We start from the raw sequence: 22379 nt of genomic DNA, 5'->3' as shown, positions 1-22379 counted from the left end.
GCAGCCCACTCCAGTATTCTTGCCTGGAAAACCCCATGGACTGAGGAGCCTGGTAGGCTATAGTCCATGGGGTTGCAAAGAGTCAGACATGACTGAACGACTTCACCCCTTAATCCTTCTTCTAAATATTCCATATGCCACATCTCACCTGGCTTCACGAAAGCTGCATGTAGGTACTTCCTCTTCACCAACTGCTTGATTTAATAGGTGCCTATAAAATCCACTGAGATCTCTCTGCTTGGTTACATCCAAACGTGCTAAGAGAATGAAAGCACAAGTGAGAATAATATATTCAACGAGCCAAAATGTAGTTCAGTTTTACAGGCACAGATATAACATAGTGTATAAACTGGTCTCTAGATCTATATAGTCTGCAGGCCAAATCTGGCCTGCTGCCTTTTTTATCAATAGATTTTTACTGGGATGTAGCCCTGTTTATTTACTATCTCGTCCTGAGTGGTGCTCTAGATGAACACATAGTACATGCTGAGACCAAGTCTTACACATGTGGTTTTCTTCCATTTAAAGTTGGTAAGCCAGCCCAGGTTGGATGCATGAGACAAGTGCTCGGGCCTGGTGCACTGGGAAGACCCAGAGGGATCGGATAGAGAGGGAGTTGGGAGGGGGGATCAGGATGGGGAATACATGTAAATCCATGGCTGACTCATGTCAATGCATGACAAAAACCACTACAATATTGTAAAGTAATTAGCCTCCAACTAATAAAAATAAATGGGGAAAAAAAAAAAAAAAGTTGGTAAGCACTTGATAAATAAGCTGTTTATAATTACATATTTTACTTTGATCATGAGAAATGACCATGAGTAGAAAGTACTGCAGTAAAGCATTAAGATATTTTTTGGCCTCTGCACATCTTTGTTCTTTCTTGAATTAATGTTATTCTTTTTGTAAATGCCTGGTTAATGCTCCTTGGGTGATGTTAGTTTTTTCATCCCAGGAAAATATAATTAGGATTTAAATCTCAGTTTATATTCCCTTTGACAAATGCTGTGCTGTTATGCCTTGTAATTGATGTTTTAACATTTGAAATCATTTTCTAAGGCAATGACTTGTGATGATTACAGTTTTAAGCAACAAAATGAGATATGATTAGAAAGCTGAACAGATATAACAGTTACCAAGAATGCAACTGTGTCTTTACCTAAATTCTACTATTTTATAACACTATATAACATCATATACCTTGTACCCTGTATTCACATACATAAATTATGACAACATTATAATCTAAAAGTCCAGTGACAGAGCAAATGGCTACCACAGGGCAGAATTCTCCTATTTCTATTTCCTTTTACCCTTCTCCCTTTCATTTCACCTTCAAGTGCAGCAGCTCTTCTTTCCCTTTCTTCCTCTTCAGCTCTCTCTTGCAGTTTTTTCTTATAAGCAGATGTTACGAATGCCTCTTTATCATCAAATTCTCCCTTTTCCATTTCTCGTTCTCTCTGTATTTTCTTTTCCATTCTTTTTTCTTGTTCCTTTTTTCTAATTTCAACTGCTTTCAGTAAGTTGTGAATGTACTTGGGCTAGGGGGAAAAATAAGGTTATTTCGGAGAGAGTCAAAGATAATGAATTGTTAATATTCTACTGTTATCATGAATTCATTAAGATAGAAAGTCAAATAAATAGGATCAACTTCTCAAAATTCAATACAAATTTACTAGCAAGATTGCAAATAAAATTCGTTTCAACAGAAATTTAAGTATAGATAGAATTATTCAAAACACCATTTTAAAAAAAATCTCAAACTAAATAGGTAATTTTCCCACTGTTTTTCTCACCCTTTTTACAAAATGGTATTTTTTTTACTTCTTCAATTATGTGAACAGGAAAGCGTTCCAACTAGCTTTTCACATTAGTTGAAATACAATTATTTAAAATAGTAGCTTTAATATAGTTTTATACCACTACTTTATTTCAGATACTGTGAGATGTAAAGATCCTTAGAAACCAGTGCATGCTTTGTGAAAGAGAAGAGTGATAGAAAATTTGAACTTATTTCATTCAATCTCCACACCTTTACATTTTCGTCAAACTAAAAATTTGATCGTGATACACGTGGCTGATTCAATTACCAGCTAGGAAGCAACAAAAAAATTATAAAACACAAATAAACACGAACAGGAGGAGCAGTACAAAGACCTTCCTAAGAAAAACTTTCAAAAAATAATTTGAATAGTTTTAAAGCAAAAAACAAAATTTATAAAATTGTTAGATAATTCTCTTGCTCCTGTTAGGATACTTTATATACAGATTCCTAGATTCTAACAAATCCACACTATCTGGAACTAGGGGCTCGTCGCATTTTATATACCTAAAATTTTTTGTCAGATCATTCTCATGGTGAAAAAAGAGTAAGATACAAAATGCCAGTCAAAGTCAAAGAAAGTTTGTATTTTCAGCTACAAACCTTTCGGTCTTTTCCCAAAAGCAATTTGGGGTTACTTTCTTCCTTCTTTTTCTGCATTTCATCATAAATACTGTCATATTCATATACAGTAGAATCTTCTGCAAGAGCCTTCTGAATTTCAAGTTTGGTCTTTAAAAAAAAAATCGAACATATTTCAAAAATATGAGCCAACTAATAGATACCAGAAGAAGTCTAAGTGGTTTTTTGGGGACAGGATCATAAATCAGAAATATATCATAAAAATTGTATCAATCACATTTTAAACTTAAAACACTTAGAACAGAGCCTTACACAGAGTAAGCGTTAATTAAACATTGTGCTGTGCTTAGTCGTTCAGTTTTGTCTGATTCTTTGCGACCCCGTGGCCTACAGACCCGCAGGCTCCTCTGTCCACGGGATGCTCCAGGCAAGAATACCAGAGTGGGTTGCCATGCCCTGCTCCAAGACATTAGACATTATTATCATCCATTCACTTAAGGGTAAATAGTGGTGTGTTCAGTCCCTCAGTTGTGTCCGACTCTCTGCAAGCCTATGGACTGGAACCAGGCTCCTCCGTCCATGAGGTCTTCCAAGAGAATCCTGGAGTGGATTGCCACTTCCTCCTCTAAGGGATCTTCCTGACCCAGGGATCGAACCCGAGGCATTGCAGGCGGATTCTTTACCCAATCAGCCATCAGGGAAGCCCCAAAATAAATAGCTACCCACATCAAAAAGTCAAAAGGACTAGGGTATGACTTAGGAATATCAAACCTTATTTTTGAGATGCCTGTATTATATTACATATTAAACTTTCATATCATTTTTAGTTGTGTTACCAAATAAAATGTTCAGGTTTTAAACAGTAGGAAATACTTTTTTTTGTAATTGAAAAATGCTTTATTTTTAGAGATGTCACCTCTAGAATTTAAGTAGTATATTCACTAAAGAAATTACTTTGCAATACAATTAGTTTAAAGAATTTTTTGTCTGATATATTTTTCATTAAAAATATTTTAATTATAAGGAACTTTTTATTTATTTTCACTGAAGTATAACTGACATAGACTATGATTTGACATTTGTGAAATGATCACCACAGTAAGTCTAGCTACCATCCATCACCATACAAAGCTACCAGAAAAAAAAAAACTTCCTGAGGTGACAAGAACTTTTAAGATTTACTTTCTTAACAATTTCCAAATTTGCATACAATATCTATAGTCACTAGAGACTATAGTTACTATGCTGTATATTACATCACCATGACTTTTTAAAAAAAATAACTTGAATTTTGTACTTCTTGATCCCCTTCATCCATTTCACCAAGTCCCCAATATACTTCCCCTCTGGCAACTATAATTCTCTTCTCTATGAGTTTTGTTTTGTTCCAATGTTTTGTTTTTTAAATTCCATGTATAAGTGAAATCATATGATATTTGTCTTTCTCTGACTTATTTCATTTAGCATGACACCCTCAAGGTCCATCCATGTTATTGCAAATGGCAATATTTCATTTTTTATGGCTAAGAAGTATTCATATGTGTGTGTGTGTACACTCCACATCTTCATTATCCATACACCCATCAATGGACATTTAGGTAATTTTCATATTCTGGCCATTACAAATAATGCTGTAATGAACACAGGGGTGCATGTACCTTTTCAAATTAGTAATTTCACTTTCTTTGGATACATACACAGAAGTGGAATTGCTGTATCCTGGCAGCTCACAATAGCAGGAATTATTAAACCATGCAACCCACTGTCAGACTAAGTCATCTGAAAGCAGAAATGGGTTTAATCTAGAATAGAGCAATAAGGAACTAATTCTTCAGTGTGTTTTTCTCCCTTAAAATTTATACAAGAAACCTGAAATTTATGCAAATCAAGAAACATATTACACAGTTTCAGAAAACAAGTGTCAAGATAAAATTACTTAATACACACCTACTGTGCAGTCTCAGTTGCACAGATCCCAAAACTGACACTTTAAAATGTGAGCTGAAATAATTACTTCACCAAATACATTTAATTCACCCTTTCCACCTTACCTGTTTCATTGCTTGCTTCTTGGCAGCTTCCCTCTGAAGGCTTTCACTCACGGAGGTCTATAAAACAGGAAAATGTCATTGTTTAAACCAATTTAAAAGTTCTTTTCCAGTATTATGAATTAACATTTTCAAGGTCTATTCCCTTAGGAGACAAATGAATTTTTAATTTAAGTCATCAGGATGTAAGAGAAAATAAATTAGTATGGGACAAGATGAGGTAACATGGATTTTCAGTCCCAGCTTCAACACTGTAATTCAACTTCTATGGATTTCAATTTGCTTTGTGTGCATATATTAATGTGCATGTGCTGAGTCAGGGAGGATTGGTGCCTTCCAATACTAAAATGGTATAATTCCCCCAAACAAAATGACATTATTTTAATATTCAACACTGAATATAGTAAATCACACTCCTAGAACACGCTGACAGATTAGGGACTGCCAGAACTACTTGCCGTTATAATCATTCAATAAATATGTACCAAAAAGCCTACCATGACATTGTTCGAATTTCTGAAGGTAGCAGAAAAACAAGAACAGTCTCTATGCTTGAGATAAATGGTGTGAAAGGAAAGAAAACTAAAGAGATAATTATGAATATGATAAGCAATATAATAAAGGGATTAAAAAAGGGGGCTGTGAGAGACTAAATGTCTGAGGAATCAAGAAAGACTTCCCCAAAGAGATGACATCAGATCTCAATCAAAAGGAATTTCAGAGAAGGCAAGAAGAGTACAGAAAGTACTAACCACAGGGCAAAAGTAAAGACTTGCAGCTAAGAAAAGAAATATAATTAGAATACTTGGGAAAAACTGTTCGCTTAAAAGTTTAAGGCTTTGTAAATATCCTAACCAACACAGAAATGTAACACCAGTAAAGGGGTGCATTTTATGTTGTGCAAATTATATCTTAAAAAAGACTACTCAAGAATTTATTTTTAACTAAAAATATAATCCTCAGCTCTAGAACTATAGGTCTCTAGCCTATTGACATTTGCTGTTTTCAGCTGTATCAATTGGTGCATGCTTGTTTTCCATGGCAACAAACAAAGAAAATCAATGAACTTATTTCTAGTTTTCTATGACCATGCAAGATGAGTAAAACTAATACACAAAAGCCAGAGAGTAATAACAGAACACTTAATAAATTAAAATAAGTGTACAGGCAGAGACCAAGTTTATTTTAGGTGACAGTAAACTGACTCCAACTAGAGGAAGAGACATTGTTAACAAAAATATTAATAGTAACTAAAATCTATAGTGAAAGTGAAACCCACTCTTTGTGACCCCACAGACTGCAGCCCACCAGGCTCCTCTGTCCATGGAATTCTCCAGGCAAGAATACCAGAGTGGATTGTCATTCCCTTCTCCGGGGGATTTTCCCAACCCAGGGATTGAACCTGGGTCTCCTGCGCTGCAGGCAGATTTTTCACCATCTGAGCCACCAGGGAAGCCTGACTCTATAGAGTCAGGTGCCAGTACGCTAAGTATATTACTCATGTATTACAAGTATTACTCATCTAATCAAATGTCCCTGTTATGTGATATGACATATTTTTCACTCATTAGAATATAAATTATAAACATGAAAATATTAAATATTCTAGTAAGCATATCTCATAAAATTCTTTCCAATGCATTCTGTTTGTTGTTTTTCACAGCTTGCAGGGCCTTTGTTCCCAAATCAGGGACGGAGCCTAGACCTGGCCATGAAAGCACCAAGTCCTAACCATTGGACCAATGTCTCAGTCTAATAAGTGTATACTAAATTTATTTTTCTTAATCATTGAGTCAACAGTGTCCTCAGGGTTGACTAGAAGACTAAATCCCCAGATGCTGGACTTTTGCAATTATTTTTATTATGTTTTCCTACCTCTCTTCCAGTCATCGTTCACCTGCTATTACTTTCACTGGTTGCTTCAATCAGAACTACTGAACTTGAAAAAAAACAAAACACAAGGCTATTACTTTTTAGATGTTTATATAATGTAGAATAAGCAGAAGGGAAAGGCCTCTCCAATCTAAAAAGGCACACAGATTTTGAGACATCTCAAGAGACTTTGTTTTCATGTTTATAGCTATTTGGAAAGATGAAATCTGACCTTTGGAAAAAATCAGTTGTTATTACTTACAGGAGTGATAACATATGGAGAGAGTAATTTCACATATCCTATCCACCAACTTATACCCCCAGATTCCAAGAGCATCAGTGGATAAAGAAGTAACTGAAACTAAGCTGAAAAACTCAGGGAAGACTATCTTCTTTTGAAGTTCATCTCTGTCTTCCAGCTAAAGGAACTTAAAATTATTAATGGTGATGGCTGAAATGCCAACAACTTGTTTAAACACAGATAAAAAACTGAAAAATAGCAGCAATAAAACTTGTTTCAGTAACAGTGATTCTATATAAAAATCAGTGCATGTATTAAATAACATTTTAAAATCTTCTATATAACAAACGTAAGAAACTCTAGTTCAGATTCGTATTAGAGATGGTAAAATTAAATGCAAGATCAATAAGACTTTATATTTTAAAGGTCAAGTCTTTCTAGGTTTTAAGAGATATTCTTAAATTACAATACTAATACAAATGTTAAGACAAATTTAGTCTGGTTTCCATGAAAAAGGATATGCAAGAGAAGATAAAAATGAAAAAGGTTCCCCTGCGTAAGTCAGGGAAGGTTTCATCTTACTGAATTCAGCAAGAAAAGAAACAGATTTCATACATGTGCCCTATGAATAGAACAAAACTAAGATATATAATAACTGCCAACATGTCAGCCTCTAAATTTAAGAGTTCCTAAAGGAGGAAGTGCAGAATAATGGTCACAAGTGTAAGCTCAGGAATCTGACTTTCAAACTGTTCTCTCTTACTAGCTGTGTTATTTCAGGTATGTTACTCATCTATACAGTGGTACCCACCTCACAAGGTGGTTTTGAGGATTAAATGATATCTCATTTAATATCTCATTTAATATGTAAAAAGTTCTTTGCAAGTATCTGGCTTAAAGAAGAGCTCAATAAATATTAGCTATCATTACTACCATTATTATTATTAATACTATGCTAATATTTAAGAATAGTGGGAAAAAGAAATGCTTATATTTAAACAAATGAAAATTTAAGTTATGTGAAAATAGTAGCTATAGGTTTTTTTCCCTTGGAGTATTACAATTAAACCAAAGTGTTCACCAAAAAAGCATGTACACTATGTTCCACTTTATGTTTATCAGTGTGAATAAATATGACATTGGAATTTACATGAAGTCATAGTACAGTATGATTCAATTTGCAACAACTGAAATAGAAAAACATAGTCTGTCAAATATTTAAAAGGTGTACATGTTTTCTTTGTGTGTTAAGATTCCTTAAGGCTTCATAGTCAGGACACCAAAACACAGGGAAATGGTGGATGAATACATTTGAATCCTTCACAAGCCATGGGAGCCGTGGCATAGCTAGAAATGAGCATTCTAGAACTGAGAGTGATTTTACTAGCAACTATAAATGAAAATACATTGCCCCAAAGCATGAGATTAGAAAGAACTCTTCTCTTTTTGAGGGAGTCCTCTGCTGTGATGCTGTAGTCAACATTGGATGATGGGAGATGACAGCAAGGAACTACTAAATGAATGGGCTTCTTTTGCACCTTCAACAAAAGAAGATAGGTTAAGTAACTGTATACTCTTCAACAAAAAGTTCTCTAGCCCATTAAAAATCTGCTTTCAACAATACTTAATGGTATGGGGAAACTTCAAGGCTACACCCATGTTAGTCCTTGTTCACTACTCAAGAAGCCACCCAATAACCACCTCCTCTCATTCGACGGCCACACTGCTTCTTGACTCAAACCTTCCCATTGAGTCCTTTACAAACCCCACATTCTCATCCTCTATGATGAAGTTTTCTTTTACTTCCTTGACTAAAAACTGGCTTTTCTCTAAAGACATCTTTCTTTTGAAGCTGCTCACGGCTCACACACCCTGTACTTCAGATTAGGAAGCTGTGTGTCCTCCTGATTCTAGTTTCATATACTGTAGGTAAAAATCCCTGTTCCTATGAAGTTCATACTACATGACTATGCTACACTTATCCCCCTCTTCTCTCAGTTTATGAACCCTTTATTACTTGAGCTCAGTCCTCCTCTCTACTGAGGAACATCATGCCATCTCTCTGGCATGCCATCATCATCCCAGATAACCCATGCCACAAATACTGACCTGGTTTTCCTCATCTCCAGTTATGTTTTAAAAGGTTTTTAAGTTTCCCTTTAAGTCGTATCATATCTGAGTACAATTTACTGATGGTTTCCTCTCTACTTCAGCCACCCTCTCTCATGGTCACTCTTGTCATCTTCTTCAACTGACTCAGCTCTGAAACTATAAACTTGGGCAACCCACCTGATAACCACTACTACCCTTCTACCAAATTTCACTGAATATAAGATGTGCATTACTTCACGTTTTAACACTGCTGACACTGGACATGGCTTATGATCAGTGGTGCCATCTAATTACTGTTGAACCAGAGGTATTCTTAATTCCTTAGCTGATAATACTGCCTGCGTGTGTAAATATTAAAAGTATCAGCATCAAAACTTGTAGAATGAGCATCACTGAGTATTCATGCTGCATTTCTTAATATCATGCAATTTTGTAGAGAAATTTACTTTTGATTCCCACTTGGGGTTATTACTTCACCACCTCCAAATACCCTCCTTAAAACCATTGGGTTTAATGCCAGAGAGAATGATATAGTGTGGAAATACAAAATCTGAGTGAAAAAGTGAGTCCAAAAGAGACTCTAGATTTGAAATAGCTTTAGAAATTCCTTAACCAACTAACTTCACTTATATTTTGCTTTTTATGTATGTTTAAGAATAACCCAACTTTAAAAATCTGTACCTAATTAAGACTAAAAGAACTCTTCAATACTGTATCACGTACTAAATACACAATTACAATTCTAAGTGACAAGAGAGACTCATATTTGATACTGTTCTTTTAGTGGTACCTGGTGGCTCAGAAGATAAACAATCTGTCTGCAAAGCAGGAGATTTGGGTTTGACCCCTGGGTCAGGAAGATCCCCTGGAGAAAGGAATGGCTGCCCACTCCAGTATCCTTGCCTGGGAAACCCCAGGACAGAGGAGCCTCTCAGGCTACAGTCCATGGAATCATAAAGAGTTGGGCACGACTGAGCGACTAACACTTTCACATAAAATAACCGTGCAACCTACAATGTTTTAGATTTGAAGAAATACAGTAGTTCTGCTGATCACTTATTTCCACTGTATCTTTTCTTTGATTTTATGGACAAAATAATTTCATTTTCTATTAGAATCTTTATAGTAAATCGTCAACTATTCTTGCCAATAATCTTAACTTCTTTGCTATACTGCCTATCTTCTGCACTCATTTGACAAACCCAGTCCCAAATCAATCCAACCATGTATTGTCTATATTAGGCCTGCTGAGCACTTATTATATAAGAAAATATAATTTCTTATTTTCTAATTGTAATTGGGCCCTAATGCTACCTACCAATTCTTCTTTTTCACTAGTCAAATCTATCTTCTTTCTCTACCAACTATATCCAGGCTCATCTCTTTTTAAACCTCTTAGTCTTTGTCAAGGCCCTGTACACACATTACAAATTACTGCCACCTTTCAAAACTATTATGAAAAGTTTTATGTACAAAAAATAACATCTGTGAATTCATTCCAGCCTAAGAAATCCCTATACATCCTTCCCTAATCTCACCTCCTACTCTTTCTACTCTGAATTTTGTTTAGAGTCTCCTTACTTTAGTTTTGCTACATACTGAAGGTGCTCAGGACATGCTACCTGAAAATACGCTGCTTTGACATTCCAATATTTGAGTTAGAGACACTTGGGAAACAGCAGGTGCAAGGACACTCTGACCTTCCTTTTTCCCCTAAAGCAGGAAAGAAAATTCACATGGGAAAGGTGCCTTCCCTATACTAGGAGTTAGAAACATTCTTATCACCAGAGATAGGGGAGTCAAGGCCAGGAGAAAGCTATACGAATAGATCTTGTTTGTGTAACTCTTTCTTTAGTCTGCTCCAAATTTTACTTCTCCACAATTGCTCCCTTTGTTAACCTACTATATAAGTGCTTAATCTATTCACTTCTTTGGGTTTTTATTTTTTCTTGTGAAGGCTCTCATATACATGTAATAGAATTTCCTATTCTATCCTCCTGCTAATCTATCTTACGTCAGTCCCAGCTGGTCTCTAGTAGGGTAGAGGAACAGTTTACCTCCTCCAGTTTACATCTCTAAACGATGTTGCTTTATTTTGCAGAATATGAACTAGCATCCACTCCTCTGCTGATGAACATCTGGGTTTCCCTTTTCTGCAAAGAAGCGATCAACCTCATTGAGTGTGTCCTGATACACATGTGCAACCATTTAGGAGCAGGACTGCTACACTGTAGGATTATCTTCAATTTCAATAAATATTGACAAATTATTCTCTCAAGTAGTCTAAACAATTCACACTCCCATTTACAGTACATAAATTCCTACTACTCTATCCTTGGGAACATTTTATATTATGGAACATCTTATTCTTTAGGCAATTTTATGGACATAAAATGATTTTATTTTGCATTTACCTTATCATTAACGAAGCTGAACATCTTTTCATGTATTTATTAATCAGCTAAAGTTTCCTTTGCTGTGAAAAACCTATTTGTGTCTTTTGTACATTTTTCTATTTGGGATCTTTTGTTTTTCCTTAATGCTTTGTTGGGAGTTCTTGGTTTAGTCTGGACAACAATCTTTTGTTTTTATGGTTGCAAACATCTTTCCTCTATGGCTTTATCTTTTCCCTTTTTGAATGATATCTATGATGTTGGTATCTTCAAAGAGAAACATAAAAAAAAAACAAAAAAAACCAAAAAAACTCCTACAACTCTCTCACAAAACCTAAAAACCCTTAAGTGGGCCAGAACCCAGGCTCAAATCTCTCCTGTAAGAAAACAAAGATCCCTCTCCCCCTGACCCAAACAGGCACCTTAAGAATCCTAGCATCCCTTTAGAGCCAAAAGTCTACCCTTGTTGCCTCTATCCACATTCATTCCTCAACCCCAGCATAACCTGGCCTCTATCCCTACCACTCCAGTGAAATTGCTCTCTATAAAACCTTTGGTGTTAAGCCTAAACAATACTTCGGGCATTTAGCTTATCTGACCTCTCAGAAATATCTGACATAGTTGATCCTGGCCTTGATTTAAACTGTCCAGGGAGTTCCCTGGTGGCCTAGTGGTTAGGATTCTGCGCCTTCATTGGTGTGATCACTTCAATCCTTGGTCGGGGAGAACTGAGATTCTGCAAGCCACAGAGCATGGCCAACAACACCAATGACCAGCTCCCCGCGCCCCCCCCCCCCCGCCCCCAACCTGGCCACAACAATACAAAAGGATACATACATATTCAAGCATATATATCAAATATCAGAGTATATTTAAAAGGGAACAGGAGAGGGAATGAAGAGGAAAACTGATAAAGTAAAAGAGTCTCTGCAGGCTGATAATGTCAATGTGCCTTGAAATGAGAAGTATGGCTAACAATTCTGCTTCAAAATGAATCTTACTACATGCATGATAGTTCTTTCCTTGTCAGAGATGTCACAGTTCCCAAAAGACAAACACACATGTGCATAAGCATACAGAGATAGAGAAGAAAATGTCATAAAAGTATGCTGTTCTGAAGTAAAAATATTATTTCATATGATAATTTCTTTTTTTATATATGATAATTTCTCTGTGATGAAAAGCAAAAAGTGGGATAAGCATAAAAGGAATATATATAAAAGCATAATTTTGGACTCCTCATAAGGAAAAGAATAGTTCTTTAATATTCATATATAGCATAAAGTAAGGATTAAAGGGAAAAAACAAACTCAAACATGATTCTCAATATCCTATGTTGCATCAGTCAAAAAGAGTGGTAGAAAAACATTTTGTAAGATTTAGTACTAATAAAAATTTATTATAATTAATAACATCTCTTCCAATTATTGCTTAATTTACCAATAAAAGGAAAACTACAATTTATTCCACTTATTTTTCCAAAGGAACACCATTAACCCTGTTGGTAATAACCAGCACATTTATAATCAATAGTTGAAGGTCTTGTAATCCTCCTCCCCACACAGGCCAAATTTTAATGAAATACACTTGGTAATGTATTTTTTTCAAGACAAGCAACAGTTCGGCACCTAATATACGATCATAATGACCGAGGCAGGTGTGCAGTATCCCCAGCACAGCCTTTATTAGAGTTCAGTTATACATACACAATCTCTTGACATTGAAGATGTAGTTCTTACAGATAAAACCCAAAGGCAGGAAATGAATCTCCTCCCAAATGCTGCTTCTTATCTTTAAAGTAGCCTCAAATTATTACTAAACTAATAAAGTAATTTTGTTTCAGAAAGTGATCTGATCTATTTTATTTTCAGTTTTTGATAAATCCAAGAATGAGATGGGGGGTTATTGCTTTTTGTCTGACTACACACACTGAAACACAACAGGAAAATAAAGAAAAAACTTTTTTTTAATGGTTTTTATGGTGAAGCTAGAATAGGCAATATCAAAGCCTGTCGGTGAATGACAAAGATGCATATGGTTTTAGAAAAACAGAAAGCTAATTCTGTTATTTAATAGCAAATTTAGAAGTAAAGCTTTTACCATTTTCTAATCAGAAATTGTCAGTTAAAAATGATGACTAAAAAGGGTGCAATGAGATTGTATAGAAATCAAACAATGTGAAGATATAATTATGGTTATTACTGCCTTTTTTTATAAAAAGTTTTTCTAATATAATGATTCTGAGTTAAAGGCCACAACCCAAAATGAAGATCAAGATTCCATTAAAAAGTCTCGAAAAAGCCAAGCTACCAAATTCAACAGTCTACCACAAAGTGGGATGGAGACAGCACAAGAAACTTTCAGATGACTAGTGATTAATGACGACAGTTATTGCACACAAAGAAGATATTATTTTTATTGTAGCAATACAGCTACCATTTGGGCTTCCCAGGTGGTACTAATCGTAAAGAACCCGCCTGCCAACACAAGACACTCAAGAGACATAGGTTCAATCCCGGAATGTCGGGAAGACCCCCTGGTGCAGGGCATGGCAATCCACTCCAGTACTTTTGACTGGAGAAGCCCATGGACAGAGAAGCCTAGAGGGCTTCAGTTCACAGTGTCGCAGAGTCAGTAACAACAGGCGACCAGGCACGCACTCACAGCTACTGTTTATGATACTTCTATTCTGTGCATGCAATGTGCTAGGCACTGAAGGTACTTTTGGTCCTTAAAATAAATATTTAGATATTATAGAGATTTTTTTTTTTAAGTATGGAACTAAAACTAAGAGATTAAACAATTTGCTCAAGATGTCAGAGTTAGGAAAGCAATGCAAAGTTTCTGGTTTAAAGTGGCAGATTAACACCTGCTGCAGCCTCCTCCTCCTCCAAACCCACAGAATGACAGTAAAGAAATCCATAATCATGCTAGAAAATAAGAAAGGATACTGTCAACGGACTGGAAACTTGAGGAAGACAGAAGACTAGAAACCAAAACTGCCCAGAGGTTGAATGCCAGAAAAGAGGGGCATGGTTCCCAGGGTACTACAGGTTCTGATGTAAAGGGTACAGATAGCACAAGACAAAGACGAATTAACTGGCGCTTCTGAATTAGAAGCAGCAGTGCAGGCGACCCACGTTACATTCTGCCTTTTTTGGAAAAGGCATATTAAAAGATTTCATTTCTGCCTTTAAGTGAACACATGACTGCTCAAAGTTTACAACACCAAGGATAAAGAGAAAAATCCTACCACCTGGGAAAGAAGCTGAGCATGATGCTTACTTACAAAGAATCAGACTGATACCAGGGCCCTCCACTTGGAAATAGTGGAGATAAAAGGAAAACATAGTATTATTTTAAACTTTGGAAGGAAAATAATTTTGAATTTGAAATTCTGTACGTAGCCAAACTATCTTTCAAGAGTAAAGGCAAAATAAAGACATCTGTAGATCTGCAAGGATTTAAAGATTATCACCCACAGATACTCTCTAAAAGAATTCCTTGAGAAAATACCACTGAAAGTACAAAGAAGTAGGGTGCAGAAATCAACAATGCATGAATGGTTTAAAAAAAAAAAAAAAAAAACCTACTAAAATTTCAGATGCAATCAACCTAGCAGAAAAAGAGAGAATAGAAGGAGGGAAAAACTTGCTAAGGTTTTTGATTGAGAGAGAATGTGAATATTCTAATCACCATTAGAGTAATATACGTTTAATTATTGTGCTGAAACTTAAAAGAATGTGAAACTCTTGGAGGTAAAATGAACAGCCACCATCGCCACAGCAACAAAATCTTAATCCAACAAACAGAAGAAAAAATAAGAAATAAGTAAGACTAATAAGAAAGCATGGTAAACGAGAAATACAAAATGACAAGAATAAGTCCAAACATCACAATCACCTATTTAAAAGACAAGGACAAAACACTGCTATATCCAAGAGATACAAAAAAAAGTAACAAGTAAATGAATGGATGAATTCAGAAAAGCTGAAAATAAAGAGATGATGAGAGACACAGCACAAATAGGCTAAAAAAAGGAAGAACAGAGCAATATTAATTTAAACAAATCTTAAGTCAAGGCAAAAATGGAACAACCCAAAAAGATACTAATGAGTCTTTACAAAATTAACATAGTTTCAAATGTATAAAATTTATTTAGAAAGAGAAACCAGCAATCTGTTACCATCGTGGTAAACTACCATACCATCTTCAGAAAAATGTCGAATAGACAAGTGAGAAAGGGTACAGACTTGAACAATACAGTTAAGTTTGGACAGGGAATGGAAACTCACTCTGGAGCCTGAGAGATGCAGCCTATAGTAATCAGTAGGGACTAGCAGAAACCACAGGTAACCAAAGAGTACAAGCCCCACCTAAAGGTAGTCACACTTCAAAAAAATTCAAAAAGATTGTCATGACAGACGGCAACTTGCTTGTGTCTATTAAATAATTGAATGTATGACTATACACATGAACGTGAATATATATTCATATATACGTTTATAAGTATTTATTACAGTACAAGTGTGTGCAGTACTTTAAAGAAAACAAAAATATTTTCACTTGAAATATACCTGGTTCAGTCACAAAACCTGTATTAAGCCATGAAGGAAATGTCAAAACATTACAAAAAGCAGAAGTCTCACATGGACCATTCTCACATGGACATGTTCACAGGCAAAATGCATTAGCATCAATGACAGCAAACGGAAAGGAAAAAACCAGATACCTGGAAGTTACAATTCTAAATGATTCTTGAGTTAAAAAAAAAAAGAATCAAAATAAAAATTATAAGCTCCTTGTTAAAAAATATACAACGAGGGTAAGCAAATAACAAAATCTATGGCAAGCAAAGCAGGACTATGGAAAAAATTATAGCCATTAATAAATGTTTTAGGAAACAAAAAAGATGTTCAACTAAAGAGTGTAAGAAAGAACAGACAAGAACAAAGACTGTATGGAAATAACAGAGAACAAAATAGAACTAAAAGATAATTGAATACCAATAATCAGAAAGCTAATTCTTGTAAAAGGTAATATAATAGGCAAACTTTCCCCAGGTCTGATGAAGGAAAAAAAGAGAAAAATAGCAAATAGGCGGCAGGGGGAGGAGACATAATTCCAAGTTCAGAAAAGATTTTTAGTAAGTATTTTATTATTAAAATCTTCTACAAATATAATTTGAATTCCTAGAAAAATGAATGATTATTTTAGGAAAATACAAATAACCAAAATTGGCTGAAAATGTAGAAACTGAAATAGATCAAAAAAGGAAGAAACTGAAATAAATAGTTAAGGACCAAATGCAAAATATTACTGTGTATTTTAAAACATTTTAAAGGAATATATTTTCTGTCAACTGTTCTAAAGCAGAGGTTATCAGATGTTTTGGTCTCAGGACACATTTTACACTCAAAATTATTGGGGACCCAAAGAATTTGTTTATGTGAGTTATACCTATTAATATTTACCATATTAGAAAGTAAAACAGAAAATTTTAAATATTTATTAATTCATCAAAAAATAACAATAAACCCATTTCATACTCAAAATAGTCTTATGAAAAATAACTAGTTTACAAAAAATTTAGTAAGGAGAGTGGCAGTGCTTTATTATCTTTACAAGTCTATTTAACTGAAGACTGTTGGGTTTTCCCATACTGCTCTGTCTTCAATTTGTTGCAATCCACATGTACTGAATATCTGGGAAACTCCACTGCACATTAAGAGGAAAATGAGAGTAAAAAAGGCAAATTAATGTCTTAGTACTGCTATGAAAATAGTTTTGACTTTGCAGACCTCAAGAAAGGATCTTGAGAACACCCAGGGGTCTCCATATTACAACTGGAGAGCACTGTTATAGAAAAGAAAAAAAAAGATGGAGAGCTACACCAATATCAGATAAGAACAGGATAAGAAAACTACAAGCCAGTGTGACTTAACAGCAAATACTTACCTTATAACATACACAAAAATTAGCTAAAACTGATCAAAAACCTACACCGAAGAGTTAAGACCCTTGGGGAAAAAAACTTGGATTTGGCAATGATTTACTGGATGTGACACCAAAAGCACAGACAATTAAAAGAAAATGTGATAAACTGGGCTTCATCAAAGTTCAAAATTCTGTGCATCAGACAAAATCAACAGAGTGAGAAGGTAACCCAATGAACAGAAGAAAATATTCACAAGTCATATGTCTAATAACCAGAATACATTCCTACAACTTAACAACTTAATAATGGGCAGAAGGACCTCAACAGAGACTTCTCCAAAACAGATCTACACATGAGCAATAAGCACGTGAAAGATGCTCCACAACATCAATTATTAGGGAAATGCAAATCAAAAGCACAATTAGATACCACCTCACTACCATGAGAATGAAATGAAGTGTTAGTCACTCAGTCTGTCTGACTCTTTCCGACCCCATGGACTGTAGCCCAGCAGGCTCCTCAGTCCATGCAATTTTCCAGGCAAGAATACTGGAATGTGTTGCCATTCCCTTTTCCAGGGGACCTTCCCGACCCAGGGATCACACCTGGGTCTCCTGCACTGCAAGTAGATTCTTTACCATCTGAGCCACCAGGGAAGCCCAATCCATGAGAATAGCTATTATCAAAAAAAAAAAAAAAAAAAAAAGTCAATAATAACTATTGAAAGTTTTGGAAAGGATGTGGAGAAACTGGAACCTGCTGTTCATTGCTGGCAGAAATGTAAAATGGTGCAGCCACTGTGGAAAACAATGTGGTGGTTCCTCAAAAATATAATTACCATATGATCCAACAATTTTACTTGGGTATATACACAAAAGAACTGAAAGTGGGGACTCAAAAGACACTTGTACACAAATGTTATAGTGGCATTACTCACAACAGTCAAAAGCTGGAAAAAACCCAAGTGTCCATGACAGATGAATGGATAAACAAAATGTGTTACATACACAAAACGGAATGCTATACAGCCTTAAAAAGAAAGGAAATTCTGACATGTGCAATCCACGTACAACATGGATGAAACTTGAGGACATTACGCTAAGTGAAAAGTGAAGTGCAAGACGCTCAGTCATGTCCGACTCTTTGCAATCCCATGGGTCATAAAGTCCATGGAATTCTCCAGGCCAGAATACTGAAGTGGGTAGCCATTCCCTTCTCCAGGGGATCTTCCCAACTTAGGGAAAGGACCCAGGTCTCCCACATTGCAGGCAGATTCTTTACCAGTTCAGCTACAAAGGAAGCCCAAGAATACTGGAGTGGGTAGCCTATCCCTTCTTCGGGGATCTTCCTGACCCAGGAACCAAACTGGGGTCTCCTGCATTGCAGGCAGATTCTTTACCAACTGAGCTATCAGGGAAGCCCATGCAAAGTGAAGTCGGTCACAAAAAGACAAATACTATATGATTCCACTTATATGAGATAAGAAAAGTAGTCAAGTTCATAAATGGTGGAATGGTGGTTCCCAAGAGCTAGGGAGAAGAGGAAAAGGGGAGTTGTTACTTAATGGGTACAGTTTCAGCTTGGAAAAATGAAGAAGTTCTGAAGATGAAGAGTGGTGATAGTTGCACAGGAATGCATTTAATGCCCCACTTAAAAAAATAACTAAATGGTAAATTTTATGTTATGTATATTTGGCGGCATGCTCAGTCATGTCTGACTCTTTGTGACCTCAAGGACTATAGTCCTTTCAGGCTCCTCTGTTCATGGGATCGTCCTGGCAAGAATACTGGACTGGGCTGCTATTTTTCCTCCACGCATCTCCCCAACTTAGGGGTCAAACCCACGTCTCCTGTGGCTCCTAAATTGCAGGCAGATTCTTTACCACTGAGCCACCAGGGAAGCCCTATGTATACTTTACCACAATTTAAAAAAAAAGGGGGGGAGGGGGAAATGAAGTCCAGATGCACATATAAAGTAATAGTATACTAAGATCAAGCAGGATTTCTCCAGTATTTAAACAGTGGATTCACTCTAGAAAAATCTATCACTATAATCATAACAGTAACAGATACTGAAAAAACATGACAAAATTCAATTCAAATGCCTAGTAAAATTTCTAGCAATTCAGAGTTACTGACCAACTTTCACTAATTTATTCTGCATCAACAAACAACATGAAGATCTCATGGCTTACAACACAAAGGTTTATTTCTTGCTCATATTACATTGTCCACTATGAATGGCTATAGGACTGAGACTGAAAGTGCAGTCCCTGTCTGCAACATGCTGTTCCTATGGCAGACAGGAAAAAAAGGAATGACTGAATCAGATGACTCGCAAAAGCTTTTGCTCAGATAGAGCTTATCACTTCAATTCACATTCCACACTGGTCAAAACAGGTCTCATTAACAAGCCAAGGGTCAGGAAGTATACTCTCCCTCAGGGAGGGGCATCTGATGCCCCTCTATAGAAATGGACCCCATTAGAGAGGGCTACCCAATAATTGTAAACATGACGTGGGGATGATAAATCTACAGCAAAGGGCAACTCCCTGAAAAAAAGGTATTTACCATGAACCTAGAGCAAAAATAATTATTGTTATATATCAACAAAAATGCTTAGAAAATTAATAAATGTAACAATAAACTTAATCTCAAACATATGAGCTATGAAGCCAATTAACTATGTTATCTTCTATTTTAGGCAAACTCTGCTTGTTTCTTCCACTGTGAAGATAATGAAAACCTATTTCACTGATTCTAAAAACAAATTTTTTCACACTTTAACCTCTCAGAAATTGGTGACTTCTTGAAAGAACAGCTGTTTCCCAGGAAGCAATAATGTACTATATGAAAATTTTTCATTGACACTTTCTGATAAAATCAAGAAAGCATCAAAGTATCTTACACTTGATAAAATATGGTAATATGTAGTGTTATTGTGATCACATGAGCTAATTCATATAAAACAGAGCACTAAATATACAGCAAGCTCTCAATAAATATTAGTTTTCTTATTCTTTGTCCTACTATATTTAATCAAATATATATATATCAATCCACGCCAGTATACATTTTGATTATATATAATCAAAACAGATTATAATGCTAGAGCAACTGAAATAAAAAGGCATTGAAGCAGGATTAGAGAAAGAAATAAAATGGAACAGAATAGTCAGGGATACAGACCCACAAATTTATAGGAATTTAATACATAATAAACACATCATTATGTGTTAGAGAGGATAGCACATAATGGTAGTTCTCATCGTATCATACTCAAACCCTCCTTTTATAGTAAGTATTTGTAAATGTCCCTTGTGTGTTTTAGTCGCTCAGTCCTGTCCAACACTTTGCAACCCCATGGACTGTAGTTTGCCAGGCTCCTCTGTCCATGAATTCTCCAGGCAAGAATACTGGAGTGGGTAGCCATGCCCTTCTCCAGGGGAGCTTCCTGACCCAGGGATTAAACCCACGTCTCCTGAATTGCAGGTGGATTCTTTACAGTCTGAGCCGCCAGGGAAACAAATGCCCTTAACCATACTGAAAATGAATAACCTAAACTCTACACACAATTTTTAAAAGCTACACACACACACACACTTCTTTCTGACTCAATTTTGGATACATACACACATACATCCTTACAGAACTATAAAGAATAAAGAGAAATTAATTTATAAAATAATAATATGTAAATGTGTAACCACATTAGAAACAGTAATTTGTCAAATGCTTGTACCAGGTAGAATCAATGTAATCACTATTAATGCTACAGATACAAATGCTAACTTGAACTGGTGACTCAAATACCACAAGTGACACTGTGGACAGGGACATGATTTTCTCAAATGATAGACTCTCGGTAAAGTTCTAAACAGACAAGGATACAATCTTCACTCTACCAGATAGTTTAAAGTAGAGGAAGGACTTCCCTGGTGGCGCAGCAGATAGGAATCCATGTGCCAATACAGACGACATGGGTTCTATCCCTGGTCCAGGAAGACCTCGCATGCTGTGGCAAACTAAGCCCATGTGCCACAACTACTGAGCCCACACTCTAGAGAGCCTGTGAGCTGCAACTACGGAGCCCATGTGCTGCAACTAATGTGCCTAGAGTCTGTGCTATGCAACAAGAGAAGCAAGTCAGTGCAAAGAGAAGCCCTTGCACAGCAACACAGAAGAGACCCTACTCCCAGAGTAGACCCTGCTTCCTTGCAACTAGAAGAAACCCCACACAAAGCAGACCCAGCACAGCCAAAAATAAATAAATAAATAAAATTACAAAAAAAGAGTAGGAGAATTTTAGTCTACATTTTGCCACATATAAATAATACTTTTTAAAAACTATTGAAATTTTCATTCTATTAAAAACTATTAATAAAAACAGAATGCACAAAACACATTTTGTGTTTATGTGTAAAAAGAACAAGTCCAAGGCTCACAAAATTATAGTTTTTCATCTGTATACATCTTCAGAGGGATTTCATCTATATGGATGGGGGTAACACAATACAGAATACTTACAATCCCTGGGCCACATCAAAACTTGGTGTGAATAATACACTCAATAACTGTGATAAGTAAAAGTTATAAAAGTCACTTTATAAGTTTCTTAATGCACCTCTTGAAGTGTTGAAAACCCTTGGAATAAGACTGTTCAAAAAAATTGGACAAATGGACACCCATCTTATTGAATAATAGACTCATCTCCCCAAAATATTCCTAAACCACTAGAAACCAAAGCTGTATAATTTCACATGATAAAAACTGCTACTCAACGGTAAGCTACTTGTGTTCCTGTTCCAACCAGTAAACAAATTGTCTCTTGAAGTCTCTGAGCTCTGCCAGTTTCCCAACTAACCCCTTTTCCATTGCTTCTCTCAAACTTTTAAAATTCCATTACAAACAAACTGCCTCTCAGAAGGAGTAATCATCATGTTTAAAAGCACAGACTTTGGATAAGGCAGATCACTTTAGTTCAGTCACTCAGTTGTGTCTGACTCTTTGTGACCCCACAGACTGCAGCATGCCATTCTTCCCTGTCCATCACCAACTTCCAGAGCTTGCTCAAACTCATGTCCATCATGACGGTGATGCCATCCAACCATCTCATCCACTGTTGTCTCCTTCTCCTCCTGCCTTCAATCTTTACCAGCATCAGGGTCTTTTCCAATGAGTCAGTTCTTCCCATCAGACGGCCAAAGTATTGGAGCTTCAGCATCAGTCCTTCCAATGAATATTCAGGACTGATTTCCTTTAGGATTGATTGGCTTGATCTCCTTGCTGTCCAAGGGACTCTCAAGAGTCTTCTCCAACACCACAGTTCAAAAGCATTGATTCTTTGGTGCTCAGCTTTATAGTCCCAA

The 22379-nt window shown here is 36.0% G+C and overlaps 1 protein-coding gene across 6 annotated transcripts in view; it reads right to left on the bottom strand.

Annotated features, from left to right (window-relative positions):
* NSRP1 (nuclear speckle splicing regulatory protein 1) overlaps nt 1-22379 on the bottom strand; it is a 43583-nt gene that overhangs the window by 4100 nt on the left and 17104 nt on the right. For 5 of the 6 annotated variants that reach the window (XM_043903272.1, XM_043903275.1, XM_043903277.1 and 2 more), the window contains 4 exons: nt 4459-4515; nt 2429-2557; nt 1337-1544; nt 149-257 (listed from right to left, as the gene is read on the bottom strand). In XM_043903272.1, coding sequence (XP_043759207.1) covers nt 149-257; nt 1337-1544; nt 2429-2557; nt 4459-4515 — 503 coding nt within the window. Of the gene's footprint in view, nt 1-148; nt 258-1336; nt 1545-2428; nt 2558-4458; nt 4516-6330; nt 6395-22379 lie in introns of all 6 variants that reach the window. The other variant, XM_043903274.1, reaches the window with a different exon arrangement.

The sequence above is a fragment of the Cervus elaphus genome, chromosome 5 (assembly GCF_910594005.1).
Source record: "Cervus elaphus chromosome 5, mCerEla1.1, whole genome shotgun sequence".
In the NCBI taxonomy this organism is placed as follows: domain Eukaryota; kingdom Metazoa; phylum Chordata; class Mammalia; order Artiodactyla; family Cervidae; genus Cervus; species Cervus elaphus.
This window is presented reverse-complemented; position numbering and strand designations above follow the sequence as displayed.